Source organism: Synchiropus splendidus, chromosome 19 (genome assembly GCF_027744825.2).
Source record: "Synchiropus splendidus isolate RoL2022-P1 chromosome 19, RoL_Sspl_1.0, whole genome shotgun sequence".
Taxonomy (NCBI): domain Eukaryota; kingdom Metazoa; phylum Chordata; class Actinopteri; order Syngnathiformes; family Callionymidae; genus Synchiropus; species Synchiropus splendidus.
Window position 1 is genome coordinate 16916767 of NC_071352.1, and position 24361 is coordinate 16941127.

The 24361-nt window shown below is 46.4% G+C and overlaps 1 protein-coding gene across 8 annotated transcripts; it reads right to left on the reverse strand.

The window, feature by feature from the left end:
* Window positions 1–679: 679 nt before the first annotated feature.
* On the reverse strand, window positions 680–21208 carry med25 (mediator complex subunit 25). Of its 8 annotated transcripts, none has more exons than XM_053850987.1 (20): window positions 21081–21208; window positions 20394–20543; window positions 20286–20331; window positions 20047–20171; window positions 19212–19310; window positions 18421–18541; window positions 17607–17763; window positions 16903–16994; window positions 16702–16777; window positions 15968–16254; window positions 14105–14203; window positions 10090–10175; window positions 9958–10015; window positions 9767–9874; window positions 8659–8835; window positions 7011–7124; window positions 6765–6836; window positions 5828–5995; window positions 5297–5417; window positions 680–4727 (listed from the first exon to the last, which is right to left on the reverse strand). In XM_053850987.1, exons 2-20 carry the CDS (start codon window positions 20537–20539, stop codon window positions 4624–4626), a joined length of 2256 nt encoding a protein of 751 aa, XP_053706962.1. In that variant the 5' UTR covers window positions 20540–20543; window positions 21081–21208; the 3' UTR covers window positions 680–4623. The 8 variants fall into 8 exon arrangements, with proteins under 8 accessions (XP_053706962.1, XP_053706967.1, XP_053706966.1 ...); XM_053850992.1 differs by having other exon boundaries at window positions 1133–4727; window positions 10090–10172; window positions 14105–14200; XM_053850991.1 differs by having other exon boundaries at window positions 1133–4727; window positions 14105–14200.
* Between the last annotated feature and the right edge of the window lie 3153 nt (window positions 21209–24361).

A 24361-nucleotide genomic window follows, 5' to 3' on the forward strand; every position in this document is an offset into this window, starting at 1 on the left:
TTGATGAGGTTCTATATGGAGGCGTCCACGCGGTCCCCTGACACACGTGTCCTTCCATCACACACATGCTCGATCAAACGCACACGCGCAGCACAAGCTAACGAGTGAGCGCAGCTCGGCAAGTCTGGATGCAACAGCCGAGGCCTCCCTCGCCCTTCTTCCCCCACGTGCTGTAATCACTCGTTTGACCCGCTCCCACCCCGATCGCCACCCCACCTCCCGCACGCAGGGTCTGAAGACAACCTGTCCCCGTAACTCTGACACCAGCAGCTTCTTTTTGCATTGCGTCGCTCCTTCCTCACCCATGTCTCTCTCTCTCTCTCTATTAAATTTCCAGTCACACAACAGTGCAGTGGATATCCCTCCCCTCGCTCTCACACACTCCCCCCTCCCTCCCTCCCTCTGCACACTCTCGTCTGTGGAGGTGTTGTCCTGGATCTCTGGAATATTGACTGCTCTCTCCCTCCTTTCCCTTTGAACCTCTCAATCTCGCCACTCTTGATACAAAGCTGCTGTCGTTTCACCTCCAGTTGTCTCGTAGCCCTCTTCGTCTTCCATCTTCCCCTGTGTTTAAAAGACCCCCTCCCCGCTTTCCTTCACAGTTACTCCCCCAGCCCACTGCATTTGTATCTCTGCTGCAGTGTCTGCTCAGACGAGAGCAGAATAACCTGGCCTCCTTTCCCCCGCTCCGCTCTTTAACCGCCTGATGGAGTGGGCACCACAGGCCGATAAATGAATAAAGACGAAAGATTAATGTTCCGCACATGGAACCGCGAGCCGGGCCAACTACAGATGTGTTGGCCTCTGGGCACAAGGTCTCACTAGGTCAACTGAATCCAAATAAAAGCCAGAGCAAGTTTGCTAGACTAGTGTGCCTCTTGAAAACTTGGGTGACCCCAAGAATGACGGGACCAGGGTTGAAACTTTTTGGACCTGATTGCACCAAACGCTCAATACGAAATGTCTACATGACAAAACGTGCATAAGCCCCGCCCATTGAAAATTGAAGTCTTGTTCTCTCCAGCCGCACCCACTCTGCCGTCGTAAGGTCTCATTCACCAAGATTTTAGACAGGGAGAACTTTATGAAGCAAAAACGTCAAAACAGAACATCATTACGTTGAGGGACTTACTGCATCCTGTAGAGGAGGACTCCAACATTTCAAACAGGAGTCAGGCGAGGTCTTGTTCTTTATCCTTGCTCACCATGGTTGGAACTCTTAAAAACATTCTGAAATGTAGCCATTAGCCATTCAAATCTTGCTAAATGCACTCTGTATTGTTTTCTGATACATGCCACATTACAGAGAAATGTGGTCCCTTGTAGACCCACTGACCTTACAAAGCGTGACGGCTACTACGTCGTGCACGAGGGCATGACGGGAACAGTAGGCAGAGCTCCAGTCAAAACTGCATGAAAGACTTGTGTCACGGCTCGAGTGCACCTGATGATCCTGATCCCATTCCTCTTAAAGACGGTCATAAATTTATATGGGGCGCAGTAAAAGGAAATATCAGAATATACGGAGGTGATCAATCCAGCGTGATCTCCTGCTCTTAATGGATTCCCTGTCTGTCTGAACCTCAGCGTGAGTCAGCCGTTTCAATCGCCAAACTCTGACACGTTCTGCTCGCAGGGAAGTTTCAGTGTCTAAAACAGTCACTGAAGCAGTCTTGTGTTCCTCATCCACGTACAACGGTGGGAGGAAAGCAAGACGGAGGGCCCTCACCTCTGGTTCTGACATCATAATCTAATAACCGACTTAAAGGAGATATCAGGGCGTCTTCATTTGACAGCAACAGCATTTCATGATTTTCACCAACTCCCCCTGAGCTGATCAACTGCTTCCCAGTGCATTTGTGTGCCAACATGAATATCCAGCTTGGATTTCACCGCAACATTTTAAAAAGCACCTTCAGTGGGCTCTCCGGAAAAAAAAGCACATTATGTAAATATTTGTAGCAAGAATTGCATCATGCGTGGGCGAAGTGTTTTTCGAGTCTAAATTAAGTTACAGTACAAAACCAACATAAAAAGGACAAGCTGATTGTAATGAAGCGAGGAAGGAAGTGGTGGGGACGAGAAACAGCTTACGTTCTGTGGACGGACAACGTCACCTGGGAAGACGGGATCGAAAAACCTCCAACAACTCCAACAGTGCTGGTTAAAGTTGGCCAGTGGAGGTGGAGGAAGGTGACTAGTTGAGGGACACCACAAGAAGACTGGCTGGCTAGAAGGGGGCCTTAGACACAGCCGATCATGGTCCACATCACCACAACTGTGAAGCCTCCCTGGATGCAACAATGACACATTAACGTCAAGAATCAAGTGTGCAACAATGTCTGTACACTTTCAAATCACCTGAACCAGATGGGGGCGCTCACGTACTTTTGTTTATAAACCACAAAGATGATTTAAAAGCATGAGGCCATCATTGAAATGAAGTCAGCCAGCGCTCTCCACAGATGTGACTGATATCAGAGAGGCAAAGAAGTATCAAAGGGAGAAGAGAGGAGCGGCGGGGCGGACTGGTGAAGCAGAGCTCAGGGCGGGTCAGCGATGGAGGGATGAACCCGCCTCTGAGGGACCAGTGTGTCTGTCCATGTGAAACTCAGAAACAAGAGCCCACTGTCACTGTATCTTAGCAACCGCCTCCGTCTCCCAGGTGACATGGTGTGACATCACTTCCTGCTGATGTGTGTGTGTGTGTGTGTGTCTAACTTTGCAAGGCCTTCCCAGGGTTCCTGCAGGTATCAGCTAATCTGTTTTTCACGCCATTTTTGTGTCCGACTACAGATACTTTCACAATTTTCAACATTTCAAAATTCAAATGCAACTGTCAGATGGCTCACAAGATTGTTTACAGTCATTAAACACAACACAACAGAAGTACAAATATTTAACACACTCTTCAAGGAGCAGCTCGCATCTCTGCCCCATGGATCAGATAGCAGAAGTTGCCTTGCTGGTACTGTCAGGAAAAAAAAAAAAAAAAACCAATTGTCTGCCTTTAATAAACTTGAAATTTGGTGACTGCGTGTGTGATTTCATCAAGTTTTTTCACATGTGCCTTTACAGAATACTGTAATTTCCGAACTATAAGCCACTATTTTTTCTCATGGACTGAACCCTGATATATTCGGCTGATAAATGGATTGCTACGGGCAAACAGGTTTTGTCACATCAGACCAACAGAATATACATTTCTATTCACATTGTTTACGACCAGCTTCAGACCAAGTGGGGCCCAAAAACCTTGGTCAATACAGATGGCTGACGCTACGACAGCACTAAGAAGGATCTGCTCAGTATTGCTCCTCAAAGGTTGCAGACGCTGGATTAACTGTGTGATTGAGAGTCCCTACAGAGGCTAAACTATTAAGCCCCAACATTTTAGTGACAATGTCATGCATTTATAAAAAGTAAATAAAGTTCCTTCCACAGCGAGCCTTGTGTGTCAGCCTGATTGTGGGTCCTGCCAGCAGAGCCAGTGCCAAGTGAAGCCATCTGGTAGATCTACTTGGCACACGGGGGCGCTCTGTGGCTCTGCGACATATTGGAGTAGTTAAAATTAACACACTGACACTATTTGGCAGGGAAAGACGCACAACTACCGAGCACCGTCGCTATTTCAGACGTTCACGCACCTAAAAGGTCCAGAACTGCCGAGACCTGCAGGTGACCATCAGTGGAATGCGGTGAGAAGCATCACGTTCGTTCCTACGAGGAAACAAATTTCATCCGGAGAGACGGGTCAGTGGTGCCAGCAGCCTCCTGGCAAGACGATCCGTTTGACGGAAGAGAGGAAGGGAATGTTTAGTTTTACACAATCAGCCATTTTGTGACCCACTTCTACAAAAGAAATCACTCATGATTAATAAACACAAGTGGCATTATTCTACTTTCACTTCAGGCTCGCGAATCACTGCTGATAAGACGGAGGGAGATGTTCTGATTTGTACTGAACATTTGATGCTGCAGTTGCGTGGCAAAAAGTGTGGACAAGGACAAAGATTTGTTCAGGTCTATCTCTAGTTTCATCTGTTGAGAGGAGAGGAGAGTTGCTGCCCCACGGCAACATTGATATCCACCCATTAATTAACACCCTCTTCCACATCAACTGTCTCTTGCCTACATAAGTCAATGACCATGGGTCTCAGGAGGACAACAGTGGCTACTAGCTTGGACAGCAGATCTTCTTGTCCAATCTCCCTGTTTGCAGGTGCACATGTGACTGACATGAAACCCTTGACACTTCTTCTGCAACGAAGGGCTACGTGCTACCTGACAGCTTGTGTAGACGGCTTCAGGAGGAGCAGAGCGAGGAGCTGAGGCAGGAGAGGATCTGCTCAGCAACACCATCAGAGAGAGGACTGGCCTGACAGCAGAGGCTAGCGCCTCCAAAATAAGAACACAATCATCATTAGAGGGGTTTCAAATGAAGCTGGAAAGAAAACAGTGCTGGAGCCTTTATTTCACACGCCAGCTCAAACGATAAAAACCCAGAGAAAGAAAAACAAAAGAGGTCTATGTTAAATTTTATTTTAAAAAGATGAAGGGGATTCAGACGATCACATGACCAGCTCCTGCCGCTCACGTCGTCCGAACGGCGCCACTGCTGCATCACATCAGGTCCATGAGCATTTCTTCATCCATGACACTGGACACTTGAGGCATCCCAGGCTGGGGCACAGCCCCTCGCTGACCCTGTGACATCATCATTTGGCCTGAGGAGTCAAAATCAAAGGGAAAAAATAATCAACTACCGCGTTTCCATTCATTGATCAAGTATGACGACAAGTTGAGATGATGAATGACGATACGACTTAACGGGTCACTTCAGTGCTGGTCCTGTTTTGCTGCTGAAGCTCATCTACTCATCTTCATCGATGATCGATCAATAATGACTCCATCATCCAAGCCTCTATGTGTACAGTCCCTCTTCGCTATTCCATTCATCAATGCTCCAGCTCGTCCCCATGAATGAACTTTAGTCACCCATCCTTCCAAGCTTCAGATCAGTTTTCATCCCTTTCTCCAGCTCAAGTTTGATGTGCTCATATCCATCAGTCAACCATCCCGCCTCACTCTTCTGTCTCTACGTTGGTCTTCTGCCCATCCGTCACCAGACAGTTGACTTCCAGTCTTCATCCCCCTCTCACCCTGTTGCAGGCCCCCCTCCCCTGTTGTGACGGGCATGTGTGGCTCTCCAACCAGGTCATGTGAGAGGTCCAGATTCCTGTTTCTACATGCGATAATGAAAGGTGCCACACAGTGCTTGGGATTAGTTTCTGACCTGGCATTTGTTGCCTCCACTGCGGCTGCATCTGAGCGCCCCCTCCTGGGGCTGAGTGGACCATCTGCTGACCCAGACCCTGATGGGGCATCATGCCCTGCATGTGTGACACGCCGCCCTGCTGTGGGAAGACAACATACACCCAAAACATTATAGGACTTTGGTTTTGTTTCTCCATCACTCTGCTTTTGCGGTTGCCAAACAGGACCTCCATGTTGGCTGGGCTTCATCATCCTCTTGACACCCATTCTTTTCCACCATTGTTGGTTCAGCACTGTCTCCCACCTCCAAAGCATCCAGCCCCTGCTTTACGTACCTGAGCTGTCCTTCTTACATACTCATTCCCACTGACAACCTCAGTATTTTTATGTCTCACTCGGTCGCACATTTTTTTAGAAGTGCGACTGGATTAAATAAAGACATGGCTGATTTTTAAGGAAGAATTTGTGGAGATGACTCGGCTGTCCAGCAGAAGGTCTTTAAAAGTCAGATCAGGAGCTGAAACCCAAAAGCATCACAAGATCGTCTTACCGGCTGCTGGCTGAGCAGAAGGCTGCGCAGCTGGGGATTGGCGCCGGGGTTAGAGAGGCGGAGGATTGGCGCCTGAGGCGGGGCTTGTCCGCTCTGAGCCACCTGGTTAGGCGGAGCTCCGCTGACCGGCGGCTGCTGGTTGTTTGGTCCAGCGGTTCTCATGGTCATCTGCAGGGAGAATTGCAGTTGAAAAAAATCTGCTCATCCTTTGGGAGACTTGTCCGGGATCTGACCCATATGTGGCTGAAAAGCGCCCTGCATGTGGACTCGCTCAATCGCTCAATCGCGCTCAATGTTTAAAGTCAGCAGATCGACGTGAAGAGGACCTTCTTTATACCTCACCACTTCATCGTGCTTTGCTAGCGAACTGACATCAGGTGTCTATGAAGGATTTCAGAAACCAAACAAAGACGACCTGTGACACGTTTGGCTGTGCCACTTGAAATTCTGAATGAGTGTGTCGCATAAAAGACTTGTTGAAGAAGAGACAAAATGGATCATGATGGCCAATAGGTACGCAATAGGTCGCGTGCTAGTAGCTGGTGTGAGTCAAGAAGAATATTGAGGATTTGTGATCAGTATAATATCTAAATTAGATTGCACTGAAATCAACAAAGAGGCAAAAAGAAATTAGCCAAATCAAATAATGGTTTAGTTTTCCTGACGAGAAAAAAATAATATAAAATCATTAGTAATAAGTATTTACTATAATTCTTCTATTTCCCCATCACTGAAGTGCTTTCCGTTTTAACTGTAACGTTCATGTTCTCATTTTACCGTTTGATTTCATTGAATAAAAAATGCACTTTGTTCCAGAGAGCTGACTGGTGAACTGTCACCCCGCGAGTGCATCCTTTAAATAAACATCACCAACAGTTAGAAGTTGACATGACGTTGAAACACACAAGATGTGACTGTGGGTTCGTGCAGCTCTCACCATGCTGTTCTGCCTCTGCTGCTCCTCCATCATAGTGACCTGACTAACAGGAGGCATGCCCACCACCACAGACTGGACAAAGGAGAGGCAGAGAGGAAGTGTGGTGGAGGAGGAGGAAGAGGCAGTGGAGGAAAAAAGGGGGTTACACTAGCAGGGCATGCAGAAAACAGTAGGACGGGGCGTCCAGTGAGAGGCACTGACGTGGAAACACGGGCAGACAAGACAGCCCGGGATTAGCTAGTTCACCTGCTGCTGGACGTTGCCATGGGATACAGGGATGGGGCCAGCAGGCCTGGTGAGAAAGTTTGGGTTCTGCTGTACTTGCCCTGGCTGCATCGGACCCCCTGCACCGCCCAGCTGCTGTAAAGAGGAACATAGGTCAGTGATGACCCTGAAAGTCAGTCGTCGGCTTTGTGAAGGTTTTCTCTTATAAAAACAAAACAAAATACATGACACCAACTGAAAAGAAAAGAATGTGCCCAAGCAGAACAAATAAATAAATAAAAATACCAAAGAGAAGAGCAAGCCTTTTGGATTTAAATATAAATTGCAATGTTAGAAAATAAGTCTTAATCAAACCTAATCAAACTTTGAAATAAAATAAGGGACGCCAGGAATAAAATGAAATGTCAAAATAAAAAACTGTCGACCACTTGAAACAGGTAAAGAGGAAAGTAACATGAAAATTCCAATCCGGAAAAAGTGAATTAAAGTTAGATGAATTAAATGTAATTAAAGATAAGAAAGGAAATGGCTAAAAACCATATCAATAATCAAATGAACAGGAAAAATGATGGCGATGCTCCATCATCATAAATCCTGCAGGGAGTGAAAATGGATTCTTTACAAACGAGAGCTCAATCAAATGTGTTTATTGGGATTACGACGCATCCGTCTTATCTGCAGCGTCCCAGTGACCTGCTGAATCCAGGACAAAACACTGACACACTCCTTGGCCCTGTTGTATTGTTGCTGACAGAGAAAAGCTCGCTGGAATGCAGGACTGAGCGCAGCGATAGTCTCTGCCACTGCTCCCAATTGAAACTTTAATTACGAGCGAAGCGACTGAATATGTGATGATACGCAAGAGGGGCACAGAGAGCGAGTCGCAGGTCATTACGATTTCATGGTTTTTTTTTTTCAAAATGACCTCCAAGCTGCAGCAGAGAATGTGATGTCAAACTTCGCAAACTGTCATCGCTGCTGCAGGAAGAAGTGAAACCCAGGAATGAGCTTTAACGACCACATCTCAGAGGAGAGAGACAGCAGAAAATCTGCGAGAACTAGTTTACCTTCAGCAGGAGAACTGGGAGGAGCAGCTTTGATTTCCTTATCCAGTCCCTGGAGGCGGCGCACATCGCGGCAGCCTCATTCATGTTTAACTTTTGAGCTTCCCAGTGCTGCATTATTCATCTCTGTCTTTGTTAGAGAATAAACGCCATAGCCTTCTCAACAACCAACACATTTGTCAGTGTAGGAGGTTGGCATGGCACTGGTCAGTGAGCAGCTACACGGATTTGAATTACAAGTTGAGTGTTCTTCACGCAGGCTTTGAGCAGGCCACGGAAACAAACGTCGCACCGACACCCCGTTGTCCCAGCTTTAAAAGCTTTAGAAAACATTGAAACGGCTTGCGCATGTTTGCAGTGAAGGTAATACGGCGAGCCAGCTAATGGTGCAGAAGGGAAGCTGCTAAGTTAGCATCATTAGTCTGCAGTAAAGACATTAGTGGCTGCACTGAAGATACCGCTCTTGTTAAATGAAATGTCAATAACAATGCACCGCACTGCCTGAAACAATGCACCTCAATTCCTCCCAGCGCCTCACTAATGCCTCCTCATTATCTCCTCGTTTAATGTTTTCTCTGGCTGAACGCTGAAACCTGCGGACTCACCACTCGGTGCTGCTGGACCTGCTTGTGGTTGGTGATGACTTGCCGGATGCCGTTGACAAAGCCGCTCTGGTCGTTGGGGATGAGCCCCATAAAGATTCTCTTCTTGGAGGAGTAGAGCAGCATCAGCACCCGCACCTCGCAGGGGGAGGTGGTGTGGGGGAAGTGGACGCAGCCGGCCTGCCGAGCGGAAGAGAGGGGAGTGTGGTCGGAACGAAACAAGGAGATCAAGTAGGGATGACTTGCTATGTGACGAGATGCTGGAACTATACAGGAATATTGGGATTACATTGATAAATTCAATTCCATTTAGACTGTTGAATAGAAATGCTAAACAAGTGGAAACTGAATCACAGCCAATTGTATTATGCAAGATTCTGCCTCGATGACGTCATGAAGAGACTTTCCCGTCGGCTCATCCAAGTAGTAACAATGTAAACAAGCCGTTTAGCTTCCACATCTGCCAAGAAATGCAGAAACGATGCTTATCGGCTGGCTGTCCTAATTAGCCCAATAAAAGCAGAGGCTTGTTCTCATTCCCAGAAGACCTGGATGCGGGGCACCCAAATACAAATGTGAGAGGGAGTGAATTTTTTCAACAAGTCAAAGGGCCATTCATTAAAGCTGGTCAGGCGACATCCTGAACTGCAACACTCAGAACGACAAAAATAGAACAGAGAAAGTCATTTCAAACCAAACGAGTAATTTTCATCACAGCTTTAAAAAAAATAAAAAAATAATTTTGACAACAAAATTATGAATCTAAACATTGAACTTGTCTACATATGTACAGTTTGGCGGTTTTTCTGCCTGTTGATAAGAGCAATCTCAACGTGTTCTAGTAGGATTCAAGTGAATCATCCTTGAGCAGGACTGCAACTCCACACACAAGGAAGTGGAGGTGAGCTGGGAAGGATTAGAGATAGATGAATAAATCCACACTTGAATGATTCACGTGAGGGCCCTCCCGTTCAATAGCCGCTGCAGCTAAACTTCACGCCCCCTGATGATCAGAGACGGCCCAGCACTCGCTTGCTACAGAATCGTACATTAGAGGCAAAACATGGCAGCAAACACACCCATGAGGTTCATGCAGAGGTAAAGCACTTACGAAACCGTTGGCCATTATTCGGTACAAGCCGTTGAGCGACTCCATGTCTTTATGGGTGAAGAAGAACTGAACCATGCGAGAGTTTCTGAAGAGGTGGCCCAAGGTCGTCTGTGGAGGAAAAAGAAAACACGAATAGGAGGATGATGGGGGGAAAACAAAAAACAAGCTGAGGAAACCCTGGACTCCCTCACCAGGAGCTGCTGAGGAATCAGCTGCATGATCAGCTTCTGAGGCCACTGGTCCGTGTTCCTGGCAATCACAGGTTAAAACCAGCCGGGGGATAAGAAAACACCAATCGGGGGTGGTCTCAAGTGTGCACTCACAGGTTTTCTCCCTGGTTTACGTGGACTTGGCACGGCAGAGAGCGAGTCAGTTTGGTGTTGGAATCCATGGAGGCAGCTTTCGGCTTCTGTCGGAATATTGCGTCCACGAAGAAGACACGACAGAGGCGTTTAGGAAGTGGCCCGTAAAGACCCCGATCAAACAGGACATATTTGGGAGTTGATGGGTGAAACACAGGCCACAGCTGAAGGTTCGTCATCTGCTGAAGCTGCAGACTGGAGTCACAAGTTCATCAGCACTTGCCAGTAACCTGCAGCTTAAATATTTTAGAGCTGTGCTTCCCTCTTTCTGCCAACACATTAAATAATATTTTGATTACCGCTGGCTGCAGTTGAAGCTTTATCTAAGTTCTCATTTCTCTCAGCTGCAGCAGAAGATGAGTGATCTCATACATGCACAGTTTGTGCGCGTGGACCCGGGGGAGCTGAATGTGTGAACACAAAAGTCTGCATTATTTAACCCAGACTTTACCCGGCCAGCTCCCTCCAGCAGACATTGGCCTCAATCCACAGCGGGAAATTGGGCCAATCAATGATACATTTGAATATGGAGCACCAGTGTCATGAAAAATGCACCATTATGGCGCATTAACACACTCCATGTATGTAACCGCAACCACCAAAACGTGAATGCGGAGAGGGACGATGGGAGGAGAGAAAGAAGGTGAGCCATAACTGAGGCAAAGTTCTGAAAATGCATTGAATTCATCTTGATTAGTAAGGAGGTGACCTGGGTGCAGTCAACCAGTTTTCTAGGACCAAAACTTCACCTTGATATAAGAGAAAGTTGAAGATTCACAGACTCCCACAAGTTATGGAATGGAGTGTTACAACTGGATCTTAAGCGACAAATCTTCATATTCAATATTTGAATGTGAAACATGAGTCGCATTTTTCAAATATAGCCAGACTGCACCAATTTTTTGAAATACCATTTAACCAGAGGATGGAAGTAACTACAATTTATTCAGAGTAGACAGCATGAACAATCCTTTGTTTCCAAAAATTCCATTTCAAAGAGTTCTACTTAGCCCTCTGTGAAATTCATGCAGAAGAAACGAGTTACAGTGCTGCTGAAAAGAACAAGACACTTGGAATTCAAACACTAAAAGGGACGAAATCCTACCTGACGCTGAATGAAAGTGTGCGGTTCTCGAGGGAAAACCACTCAAAACAATTGTCAGGTTGAGTCAAGCGCTACGCTGCTGAAGATTGTTACTCCGTCACAAATAATTAAAAGGGACTCGGATGTTTTCTATTTTTGGTCCGCATGTATATTTTAAATGTGAAAGAGCAAAACTACAAAAACGCTGCCAGATAGGGAGCTCTAGTGCCGCTGCCAGCGATTTGTTTCTGTCACACTTTGACAAGAACTGTACACTCAACCTCTCACCTTCCACACTTGTCATGTTCCAGAGCAGGAATCTGAAGTGCTGCCAAGTTCTGGTGGCACTGGAGGAGAGCATTTGTGAAGCACCCACCATTTCAGCGAATGCTATGGACAGTTGTTCTGGCCTTCGGGCCACTGAGGAGCTGAACCGAGAGATCGGGTTCTGAATCGTTGCTGACAGGAACACGGAAGGCAGCTCTGCTTAACTCCAAGATTGGTTGCGCAAGATCATTTTCCCCAGTTTTCCAGGCCTGTACAACCTCACTGGAAACTTTCTTGTTGTTCTTTTTATAAGTTCACAATGAATCTTTCATCTTATTTTAATTGGTGATGGGAAAGAGAAGGATAGAAAATGTTCATTTGGCTGACGATTGGTTTTCTTGGAAAATGAAAGTATGGATCGTCCCCTCTTCTTGGTGGACAGATCAGGCGGTCTCTGCCGCCCCCATTGTCACGGACAGTCTCCCACCGATCCACCATAGTCGCATTCTCCTCTTCACCTCTTCATCCATCTTCTCACCTTCTGCCCTCTATCACTCCTTCAGCAACACACCACTGTCCTCATCCATGACCTGCACAACACTCACATACTTCCTCATCCAAAGCTAGTCTTCCTCTCCATTGACGAGGACGTAGGCTCTCTCCAGATCTACAAAGACACCGTCCTTAAAAAGATCCTCAGATCTGTGGTGCTCTCGCTGAGCTATGAAACCATACAGGAAACAATCTGCCAACTTGAAAACCACACCATGTGGAATGATCAACTGTCGCCTCAAGGAGCTCTTCCTTCACTCATCCCTCAGGAACACAGAGTCAGTCCCTCAGTTTGACCCCTAATCAGGACAAACAATTAAAACGGGAGAGAGTGATGGACTTTTAAAGTGCTAATTTGAAGAAGGGAAGAACAGGGGCTTCCTCAGCACATCAATACTCCAAGCCTGTTCCAACTTGACTGAGTCAATACTCAGCCCATAATCAATCAGTCTTGTATAATCACGCTGAAAGCAGTCAGCCTGCTGTCAATCACAACTCTACTGACCAGGCTTTGGTTGGCAGACACACACGCTTCATCCGGGAGACGGACACATTGATTTAATCTGATGATGAAGCTGACATAGAATTGCTTTATAACAAACAGAGACAACAACAATGCTTAAGTGTTTGTTGAGGGCGTCACTTTTATGCCTGGAAAGGCAATTGAAGATTACTTCACTCATCGGTGACGAACAAGAGATGTTTATTGTTTCTCTCACGCAGCAGTCTTGAACAGAGTGGCGAGAATGATCAACGCCACATATAAAATAACAGCTATGATTTGTCAAAACTGGGAGGAATGGAGAATCAACGTGTATGAAAAAGGTGTTCTTCAAACCAAGACTGATCCATCAGCCCCTCGCTGAAATGTGGTCATGGCCCGACGTTTGAAGACTAATAGGTGAAATGGAAAAGTAACGAAACCTTGCAGGGCTCTCCATCGCACTCATCATGTGTCGACTCATCAGCTTTGCCAATTGCTGTCGTCATGTAAAAGATTTAGAGCTAGGAGAACTCCCTGCCTTAATTCCTCGACTCGGATAAACCTGACAAAACCTGAGAGGGAGGATGAGTCTGGAGTCGATGGAGGGAATTGATCCGATTCTGTCCAGCAAACACAAACACTTGAAGGCCTCATGAGTGTCACATAAAAGCCATTAACATCCATTTTCCTGGCTCAGCATTGCGACTGCACGCACAATCGATTTGACCTTGAGCTAAACCAATAGTGGCGGGACGGTAAGATGATGTACAATTAATCAAAGTGAGCAACAATCGAGAGGCAGGTGATTATTAAGTTGTGCCGCAGCGAGGGGTCCCGGGTGATGGGGTGATTATTGGAGGGGAGTCCAAACTTAAGTTTCAGTGTGAGATCAAAGACAGAAGTTCTCCAGTGATCACTCAATTCCACACCGACACACACAACTGGTGGCAACAGAAGGAAAGCAGAATATATGTTGTAGGTCACATGATGGCCATGAGTCCAGTGATGCTTTTCATTCAGTATTGAAGAAGCCCTTTGGACCAAAGGTGAAATCCATCTGACTTGTATCGCTCTTTAACACATACAGACAGCGATATCTGTAAACCGAAGTATACAGTGAGTTTTTGGAGCCGGTTCACCCAGTCTAACTAACCCAGTCTCAGCCTCATGTCCCTGATCCCTGTCAGTCGCCTCAGTTATTATTGTAAAGACAAACCCTTGGTTCTGGTTTTCATACGAAGTCACCTATAATGCTTGATATACAGGCCAACTGAGAGAGTGTTTTTTCCTTTTTGGATGACATCTTTAGACTAATTCCCTTTTGGTTATTTCTTTTGGACTTGTCATAATGCCAAAGTCTCATCATGCGTATTTTCAGTCGCGTTTGTTTCTTGTCCACATTGACAACAGCTCCAGGAAGAATTGGCACAACTCCAAGTTTCTGGTTCTCTAAATGTGCTCAGCTGTTCTGAACACCATATGCTATTGGCTTGGTTGTGCATTTAAGATGTCCTTACTCTTGGGTAAACCTCAGTTAAGATGCATTTACTCTGCAGTGTTGGTCCGATTTCAACCTCAAAGAATGTTACCTCCTGCCACTCCAAGACCCCGGTCCACGCCACAACCTTGTTGGCCATACCCTGCTGCTGCCCCAGGGGGGTGTTGGCTTGGCCGGACGGCACTCCCTGCTGAAGAGAACAACAGATTAGTAAAAAAGAAAAAAACAACAACATTTAATTATTCAATTAGTCAAAAGAAAAAAACTTGACCAAAACTTCCTCTTTTCAAACTTACAATAAGTTACTTACAAACATACAACAATACAATTTTCACTCCAACTTCTGCAATTAAGGCAGGAATTCCTGGATGCAATGTTCATTGGCATTCAATGACAGGAGCTTACAAACCACATACAGATGAACATGCCTGCTGACTTGATATTATGCCTCACTGCCAGGAACAAAACTGAAAGCTATACGTGGATGATGAGTACCGTATTTTCCGGACTATAAGCCGCTACTTTTTTCTCGCGGTCTGAACCCAGCGGCTTATAAAACGACGCGGCTAATATATGGATTTTTACAGGGATATTCCAATCAATCGGCCACCGAGCCACTGTCATTGCCGGCCACAAAATCCGATCACATGTGACAGCAGCCGTTCTGATGAGGCACCGTCCGCGGTTTGTGATGCGTCCGCTCCTCCCTCCCTGCGACTGGCCACTCGCTTGGCAAAGGCGTGTCTAATGCGGAAGCTTTTTTCAGTCTGTCGTGTCAAGTTTGCATCCTGCAGCACATGCACGTTAAAAGGCGTCAACGCCACCAATTCAATACGATATTTAAAACACCAGCACTTGACGGAGCACAGAGAGTTTTCTGGTGCTCATGAAAGTGAAACTGCAGGAACCAGCGGTCACTCGCGACACTCGCCGGTCTGAGCGTGACGTTCAGAACGCGAAGCATATTGCCCGAGAAATAATCATTAATTTCACCGCGCCAGATGAGCAGACTTTCTCAGGTGTCGTTTTAAGGAATCAACCGCGGCCAAATCCGCTGCTGTTTTGTGTGTGTCAGATGCAGCGTTCGCGGTCCAGCACCTGAATCTGAAACGTTTGCAACCGTCCAGAGTGAGAACTTTCATGAAAGAGGTTGACAGCTGCTTCAGCTGAGTGCTCTCCCTGTCTCTCGGAGCATCCCGAGTTTTTACAGTCTAATGAGCATGCTCTGTGCTGGCAAAAATATTGAGCTTCGTCACATCAAACCGATGACATCACGGGCGTTTTATTTACCTTTAAAGCGCTCAAATTGCGCTGTTTTCGCCCGCGTGTCCGCAGCTCTGCTAACAGAGACGATCTACTGGAGGGTGAAAACAGTGCTTTCTGAACACTTTAAATGTAAATAAGATGTGAGGAGTTCATGACTGGAGTTCAGAACACTGGCAAGATTGTTTCATGAGTCAGTCTCGACACTGGACCCGGTTTTCAAAACTAGTACTAGAGAATCGCTAGAAGTGATTCTCATGCATTTTCTGTGGCGCAGGCAGCAAAGGTGCACCCGTGGCTTATAGACTGGTGCGGCTTATGTATGAAAAAGATCCATTTTCTTTCTTAGATTTGGTGGGTGCGGCTAATATTCCGGTGCACTCTGTAGTCCGGAAAATACGGTAATCATGTATTTATTTAACAACCTTGATGCAGTTGAACATCCCAGAAGGTTGAGAACAGTGGCTGAGAAACAGACAAAACAAACAGGACCTCGGGCTGCTGGTGAAACAACACGACACTGGAGAGTCTTGGTTTCTCAACTCAGGCCACTTGCATTTGCAAATATCAATCGAATTTAAACATTGATGGTGTTTACCAGAGGGTGAGGAGACGTGGCGCTGTGAGATCAGAACAAGAAGTTCTGGGACGGTACCACTTTAATCACAAGATATAAAAGGCTGTTATTTACCATGTTCGGCTGAGCCGCCTGTGCTGTCGGCTGGTTGACCTGTTGCTGCTGCTGCAGCTGCTGCTGCTGCTGCTGCTGCTGCTGCTGCTGCTGCGGTTGGCTGGGTAGGGCTTGACCAGTGGGTGGGCCTGGCTGCGGCTGGTTGGGGGCGACCTGTTGCTGTGACATCAGTGGCTGTGAGGCAGTGGTCACCGTGGAGATGCTGGGCTGACCGATCTTCACTCCGGGCAGAGACGACATGTTTGGTTGATTGCTGAATTGGGGACCCTGGACCAACATTCCTGGGACTGACAGACAAGATCAGGTCACTGTTAGTTATCATTACGAACTGTCCAGCAACGTGAAGCTCTCGCTTGTGTGCCATTTTTTCTTTTTCATTATTTAAAGATCAGTGCAAACATTTTTAACACTGGTTTTTCTGATGGATGAAATGCTGGGCCAAGCCAGTTACTAACCACTGCCAGAACAACACCAGGTTATAATTGAGGTTTCCAATGGGAGGGTGATGTTTATGGAGGTCATAAAGTGTGGCGTTTAGCTGTGGAAGACTTGCTGTCAAATGAAAACAGAGGACGCTACACTTGAGACTGTGCACAAGGGATATTAGCATGGTTGCAGACATGATGCAATTTGGATTGTCGGATGCACTGTGTTGCTGTATTGGAGCGTTTTCATACGTCTCTAAATTGGGAACACACAAACATGGATGGTATAAATGTCTGCTGGTGACTCACAGCGATTCTTCTGGTTGCTTGCTGCCTCGACCACCATCTGTGCAGCCACCTGAGCGGCAGTCATGGCGGGCTGAGTCTGTCAAGCAGATTAAAGCAGTACAATGTCGGGTAAATGTTTGGGGGGAGGGAGAACACAGACGCTGAAACTGAGCCAAAAGCCCGACGTCCACTCGAAGAGGATTTCAGCTGTGAGGCCCAAACCTGGTAAGGGTGAGCCGTGTTGGTGGGGGGAGGACAGAGCGGCTGAGGAGGGAGGACGGGTTTAAGTGGTCCACTTCCAGTGCCAGCAGAAACTGGAATGGGAAACAGCTTGTCAGTTTTGTGTTGATGTGCTTCCCCAAACATCAGTGAAGACAATGTAGTGAGATTCACTCCTGAAGGATAAAACATCTAAAACAGCTTCAGAGTGTCACAACACTGATACCGAATCACTGCCAATGATTTTCTGATGAGCTTCATTGTCTCAAAATCCCTAAAACCTTCTTCACCGTGCACCGATGAAACGTCCTTCAGTAGCTGTGTTTTGATTAGATTCTGGCTAGACTGCCGAACGCCTCACAAATAATAAATCCGTAATTTAGCAGCACGCTGACAGACACAGACAAAAGAGATCCATGGAAACAGATTATGAGCAAAGACGAATGCCAGCTTCACTGTTGTCATTGCGAGCCCTGAGGTAGGCGCGCAACATCCCATCAGAAGTGTGTCTGGAGATAAGAAGCTTACGAGAAATTCCTTGGTACAATGACGAGACCATGAAACTGTCATATTTCCACAGACAGTGACACAAAACCACGATTGTTCTCCATCAACAAGACAAGTCTGCAGGACAATGTCATGGTGTCATCGTCCTCGGTCTCCACTTGAGTCACCGGAGAGCCATTTCACACAGGAGCTTGTCTTACCAGGGAGCGAAATCCCTCGCACCAACACCATGTGGAAGGGTTCCTGGCTGTAGTCTGGATGCGTCTCAACACTTCCTGCCACTGGAGAGGCTCGTTCATACAGCGCCCTGAGAGCGGGAAGCTTTCGTGGAGCCACCACAGAGAAGTGAATCCCTCTCTTAAAAGAAAACACATCGAGTCAGACTGTTTATTTAAACACATTTTGTGATTGCACAAATACCTAATTCTCAAGGACCACTTGGTCAAAACTAAAGATGTGAAGACAGACAGCCTTAATGGGTCAAAGAGATATTAAAAATGTATTTGTTCTGCAATAAGATTGACTTGTCTCTATTTTTAAATTTCCTGCCATTTCATCATCTGTATTTGCAAGACTTTTGAGTGGCAGCTTTGAGAAAGTCTTGAGTTGATCATACTGAACTTGTCTGTCTTACACATGTTTGCATTTCCTTATACATAGTAGTATAAATGTGTTTCAAATAGCATTAAGAAAAAAACAGTAGAACAAGAAAGACACTTGAAGTGATACTGATCAAAGATAGATGATAAAGTTTTCTTTTTCCTTCTCCATCTATAATAGTCTGATGTTTACGCATGGACACACAACTTGTTCAACAAAAACCTTTCCACCAGCGGACTAGTTCCAAACTCATTGTCCAAGCCAACAAGATTGTAGCCAAGATGAACGTATGGTGCACGGGCGTCAGATGGATTTGGACCCACGAGCAGAAAGAAGTCATGTCAGGGGCTTCATCGAACAGCAGCAGGCCGGCCCGACACATTACTCATCATGAAACTTCAGCAGGTAACTCACGTCTCTGATGAGCTTGGCGAGGTTGTCGACGGTGCAGCCTGTGTAGGTGACACTCTCCACCGCCGGGAGCAGGTATGGCGGTGAGTTGCACAGAAGAACACACACTTTGTGCGTCTGGCCTCTGATGAAAACAAAATCAGCATGACAAGAGCATTTACATCCAGGTGACGCGTGAAGGAACAGAGGCACACATCAGTCTCACTCGCATCAATTAATCACAAGTGGGAAAGTTAACAAAGCAATATAGCTTGCTCCTACATGTTAGCATCCATCTTCATGGAAGATTTAAGGTCCAGCATTTTGGCCCGTCTGTTCTTTTCCACACCCTGGGGAAGCACAGTCAAGTCTGCTTCCTCCGAGAGCGTTTTAGTGGCAGTTTTATTCTGCAACTTATGATGCAACTTGAGCAATATATCCACACACAATATCACCTCAGTTCCGATGAGAACTTTGATGCAAAACTGCAGGTGAAATACACCTGCTCGTACGAGAATTCACAGACATGAGAGCTGAAGGTTTTTCATTTCCAATTCCATCACTTTTCTAGTTCTGTGTTTTTTACCACTATATTAACATTGTCCTCAGTATTAACTGTCTGTGACACCCTCACTTGCTTATCTAAGGTAAGCAGGCCTCAGGGTCTTGTGGTCGAATGCACATATTGTTGCCAGAATGGACCAAAGCAGCAACAATTGAATGCAATGAAAGAGACAGAGGAATAACTTGGGGCGACAACCCAACTCTCTTAACTAAGCTGCAAAAAAGCTTCAGCGCATCGTGTGTTTGCTCACATTTGTTCCCTCATCTTTTTAAAGTCGTCGAAGAGCTGTAAAGCCACCGAGAGACCTTCTGCAATCAGACTGCAGCTCTCCGCTCCACCTCCCATGAATCTGTGGGAAGAACAGAAGACCCGGGAATTAGTATCGAAACATGCCAAGAAAAAGACAAAGAAGTCACCATGCTACATTAGGTCCTGAAGATGAATACCAGACCAGGGACTCAAATGGCCAAACAATACTTCAAATTATACAAAATATCTTGAGAAAATGAATGAATGCATTTTTAAATAATGAATTTACAATCAATTTAACATGGGAGGTACAATGCTGGAAAAACAAATGACAATTGACAAGATCCAAGATCCATCTAAAAAAAGAAAGTATGACATCACGTCTATATTTTCCATCACTGAGGTACAAGTTAACAGGTTACCAATGATCAAACTGGAAGGCCAATCGATCTTTTCAAAAGTTTGGTAGTGAGCAGCGACCCCTTGTGGTTGTTTCTATATTAACAGATGAGTGCTTCTTGGGCCCCTACAACATCCATTGTTTTGAAGCGTTTGGGTAAAATATGTCAAGCTTTCCAGCTTTTTTTCTGACTGTCGGAGGAAACCCATAGAAGCAGAGGAAAAACAAATTAACAGCATAAACCAAGGAGGGTGCACCTACACCACTGTGTGAATGTTTAACCAATTGTGTAACAGTTCTGTTTTTTTGTAGAGTCTCCACAGCACTGACTGAAAAAGTTAGTTTCAGACAAGGTCCTTCTCAAGACGCTTCCCTCACTGTTCAAACAGTTTCATTTTTTGCCCCCAAGTCATTGGAACTCGATAACCATTCTTACTGGATGCTGTCGATCCATGAGACGAACTCGAAGGCGGAGCTGGTTGGAGCATGACACTGGACGTACGACTCTGGAGCACAGTCCACAGTGTTGAACACCACAAGGCCGTACTGAGTCCCCCCATACTAGGAGGAGAACAAACTTTGGGTCATCTTCACATCGATAACATCTCATCAGGTTACACAACTTATTGACATCACAATGTTCTGTGTTTCATCAGAAGTGATCAAAACACTCACATCGCCACCAAAGTCTGTTTCTGCTGGAGGTCCTCCATTGAAGTACCTGCAACATAAGTAAAATGAGTCACATCATCTTGACACAAATGTATTCACAGTGTCTCTTACTCAATAGCTGGAAGTATGTAGTTTTTTCGTAGCGATTCAAAATACGGTCCAAGGTTTGCCGTCCCTTCGATGACAAACACCACATCAGCCACCTGGTTGTTGAGAGGTTTGGTGGAGGGTTCCATAAGTCCAGAACCTGCCACCATTGGCCTGCACACAAATGACAATACAACAGTGAGATGATGAAATACAGCACATAAATACGGATGCCTGAAAGTACGGAGAGCACAGCAGTACAAATTCAAAATGACTAACTACAAGCTTGTTTTAGCAGCACAAAGATTATGATTATTACGCAGACCGTCAACAGCTGCGGCAATCGTTAGTCACGCGTTACTTAATATGACACAGTAAAACCATTGCAGAAACACACAAATGGAAATTTCGTAAAAGTATTCAAACCATTCTACATCCCATATGTCTTCATTCAAGACAAGAGTTTAGAAAGCAATAACTTGCAGGAGTTATATATTCAAGACACACCTCTGATAGGGATTTTAGTAAAAGGGAATAATCACTGGTTTGACGATGTGTTTTTTCTTGGTCACAACCAGAGCAGAGCGGCAAGTGTTTCCACTGACAGACATGCTAGCCTCAGACATGCTAATCCAGCCCAGCGAGCCACCGTTCGTATCGCTTCGGTTGCACAGCTTTCAAAAATAAGGAGAGCCTCAGATCGCCTCTCACCTGCTGGCGTTTACAGTTTGGTGGTTGAAAAGTTCAGAGAATAAAACCGTTAAATCACGACACTACTAGCATTTCTGTTGTTTCCGTGTGAGGAAGTCCCGCCCACAGACCGACTGACCGACTCTTCTTCGTTGATGAGTGTCTGATGACGGGCGCCACCTGTAGTTGAGCTAATGGTACTGCGCTGCATATTGAAATATTTTCACGTTTTATGAAGGAAAAAAACTCCCTACAAAGGGCATCGTCGTAATGCACGATGCTTGGCAATAAATAATAATATAAATATAAATTATAAATGATAAAAAATGGGTGGAGTTTGAGACGTGCAGCACATTAACGCACAGACTTTGTTAAAAAAGAGAATCATAAGCTCTGAGTCGAACCGCCAGGAGAGGGCAGCAAACATCCACAGGCAGCGCAGGCCATCCTCATGCAGCTCAGAGTCAAGGTGACAATTCAAAGAACATCTTCCCTTCCTGTGAAGTCAACCTTCACAGAGCATGTAATTACTCTTCCAGCTGCATTTTGATCGAATGTGCTCCATGCTTTCATGAACCCGTGTGTGTTGATGAATACAAATGTGGTGCTTGGATGTAAGGGTCCCTCAGCTTTCCTGCAGGGGAATAACAACAGCAGCAGCCTTTGGCCCTGTAACCTGCCGTCAGATCGCTACAATACACCGGTGCCTTGCTTGTTCTGGCCACACGTCAGTGGCTGTGTTTACATTTGCATCGACTCCCCTGGTGGCAGCGCCGGCTTGTTCGCCATCACTAGAACACGGGTTCTAGAAGAACCCAAATTCTGTGGCAGGAGCTCAGCAGGGCAGATGTTTTCACATGTCATCACGTGCAAGGAGCTGCTCTTACAGGCGGCCGGCGTTGTAACGCCCTGCGCAGCTTTTCATTCTGACTGAGCAATGTGGCCAAATTAAACTGACAGCAGTGTGTGAATGTGCCAGCGTAGGCACCCCGTTACTTTGCAACCGTGATGCGTTGTGTTGCTCAGAGGAAAACACTCGCTGCTTTGAACTGCAGCACACGCGATAGCAGCAGTTGCCAAGCAATTACGGTCGGGCGGCTCGGAGGACGGGCCGTCGGAGGAACCAGACGTCGAGTCTTTATTCCGCTCTTCTGGTCAGAGAATGGAACAAGACTATATGAATGGGCGTCACGTCCTCTAACTCCTCTAACTGTGGAACCCAGCTGGGGCCCTTAGGGGCCAGATGTTTTCCTCACAACAGGTGATCACTGCCAACATGCTGGTACACTCAGAGCAGTAAAAAGTGATTGTGCCAACACGTTTTCCTCCCCGGGGCAGTGTTAGACTGAGTCATACAGCAGTACAGCATGTCTCTGAAAGAATCTCCTTCAAGTGGACCATTCACTCGCTTCTTTCGGAAGCGAGGAAACTTTGTGAAGACTTGATGGTGGAGGGGGTCTCATAGTAGTCAAGCAAAGGGGTCTAACAATAACAGTGATGCACAGACGGCACCATCCAGCTCCCTCTGGCCTCTTGGATCACCCATGACAGACTGGCGTGTCTCGCTCTCATGCTCTTGTGCTTCATCCGTTATGGACTCATCCACAGACCAATCGCTGACGATTGCACACGCGGCATCTCTTGGGAAAGGGCTGTGATGCTCGGTAGCCCAGTGTAAGTTTACAACCTGACTTGCCCACTTCTTAAAGGGACTTATGGCTGTGTGAGTTGTGGTCTACTAAAGCAGTTATTCGATTCTGATGTTTAGCTCTACGTAGCAGAGCGGGAAGGGAACTGTTGGATGATTTTGCATGACCTACCGACGTCATGCGGTAGTGAACAGTCCAGAGCACTAGGTCAGTGGTTCCTAACCATAGGGCCGGGGGACATGGTTGGGCTGCGAGTGCCTCCTAGAGGGCTGCCAATTTTTTTTTTGACCTCCACACTCCAGCCACATGGACCTTTGTTGGGGTGAGATCAATGTAACTCTTAACTCCCTTGTTTTAAAGGCCCTCTCCAGTTGTAGAACCCACTCTGGTCCTTGTATCAGACGGTCTGCCGTCCTGGCTTGACACTGCTCCATTCAGTTCTGAGCAACACTTCCAACCAGGAAGAACGAGAGAAAGTGACTAGCTCCCAGGCCACATATTTCAAAGGTCAGAAGCTGTTTATTACCTGCCATGAGCGTCTGCCATGTCAGCCTAAATGTGGCTATAAACAAAACACAGTGCAAGTTCCTGATCTGTTTCTGAGCTGAATATCATTATGTTTTTTCCGTGGAAACAAATCACTGAGAAGGTCAACTCCGGCAGAGGCCGGCTCCTGCGGCTCTGCCGAGCTTTTGCACTCACACGCATTCATTGAATTCATTATTTTGAAAGGTTTATTATTTATAGTCGCCGCATGGAGAAATGTTAAAAACGTGGCAAAGTCGATTCTCACGGCAGCTGCTTTGTGCTTTTAGCTGAACAAAAGAGTCGCACGCTCGCGAGTACATTTCTGTGAAAAGTGAGGTGTGTCAGAGCCAGTGGTTCCAGAGGGGAAGCGACTGTGCGATGTGAAGACCATTTTATCAGAGAGAGGAGCAGGAAGGCAAGAGGTTAAATCTGGCTTTGTCTGGGTTAGTCTTCTGAACTCGTCTCAGGCAGTTCCCTCACTGCTGGAGAGGAACTTCTCTGGGCATCGAGAGAAGCCCAGAGAAGACCCGGTGATCCAGGGTCAGGCTTGCCGCAGCACTGAACGACCCGTTTCCTCTCGAGTCCAACTTTGCCTTGACTGTCAAAACGTGGTGTTCTCGTGTATCAAGCTGAACACAAGCAAACACAAGGAGCTAAATTATTAAGACGTCTTCTCACAGCAGCCGTGACTTACACTGCCTAAATGTTTCTGCAGTAGCAGCATGATCATCTCATGCTCCTCAGTTCACGGATCATTTGATCAAAGCATCACAGGCGGCACTCGTAATTAGCATTTCCACTGATTGCTTTTGCACATTGTTCGTCACATGATTCCTATCTGAGCACAGCGATTCCCTGGGATGCTGGCTGCTGAGGCAGGATGACTGGAGCAAGGGAGGATCAAACACATGACAGAGGAGGACGAAGGTGTGTGTGTGTGTGTGTGTGTGTGTGTGTGTGTGTGACGGACCTCCTGCAGCCTCGCTGACACCGTCAACAGTTCAAGAACACAGAGCACCAGTTAGCTTCAACACTGAGGGACGTGGGAGGGAGGAGGGGGGACTTCTGTCTCCATGGCAACGTTCCCACCGTGCAAAAAAAATCATTTAGTCGGAAAGACATTTC

Coding starts and splice junctions, on each gene's coding strand:
- med25 (XM_053850987.1), bottom strand. CDS start 20,539: ATGGTGGCAGGTTCTGGACTTATGGAACCCTCCACCAAACCTCTCAAC. Junction 16,778..16,902: donor ACACGGCTCACCCTTACCAG/GTTTGGGCCTCA, acceptor TCTGCTTGACAG/ACTCAGCCCGCCATGACTGC. Junction 8,836..9,766: donor GAATAATGGCCAACGGTTTC/GTAAGTGCTTTA, acceptor TCCGCTCGGCAG/GCCGGCTGCGTCCACTTCCC.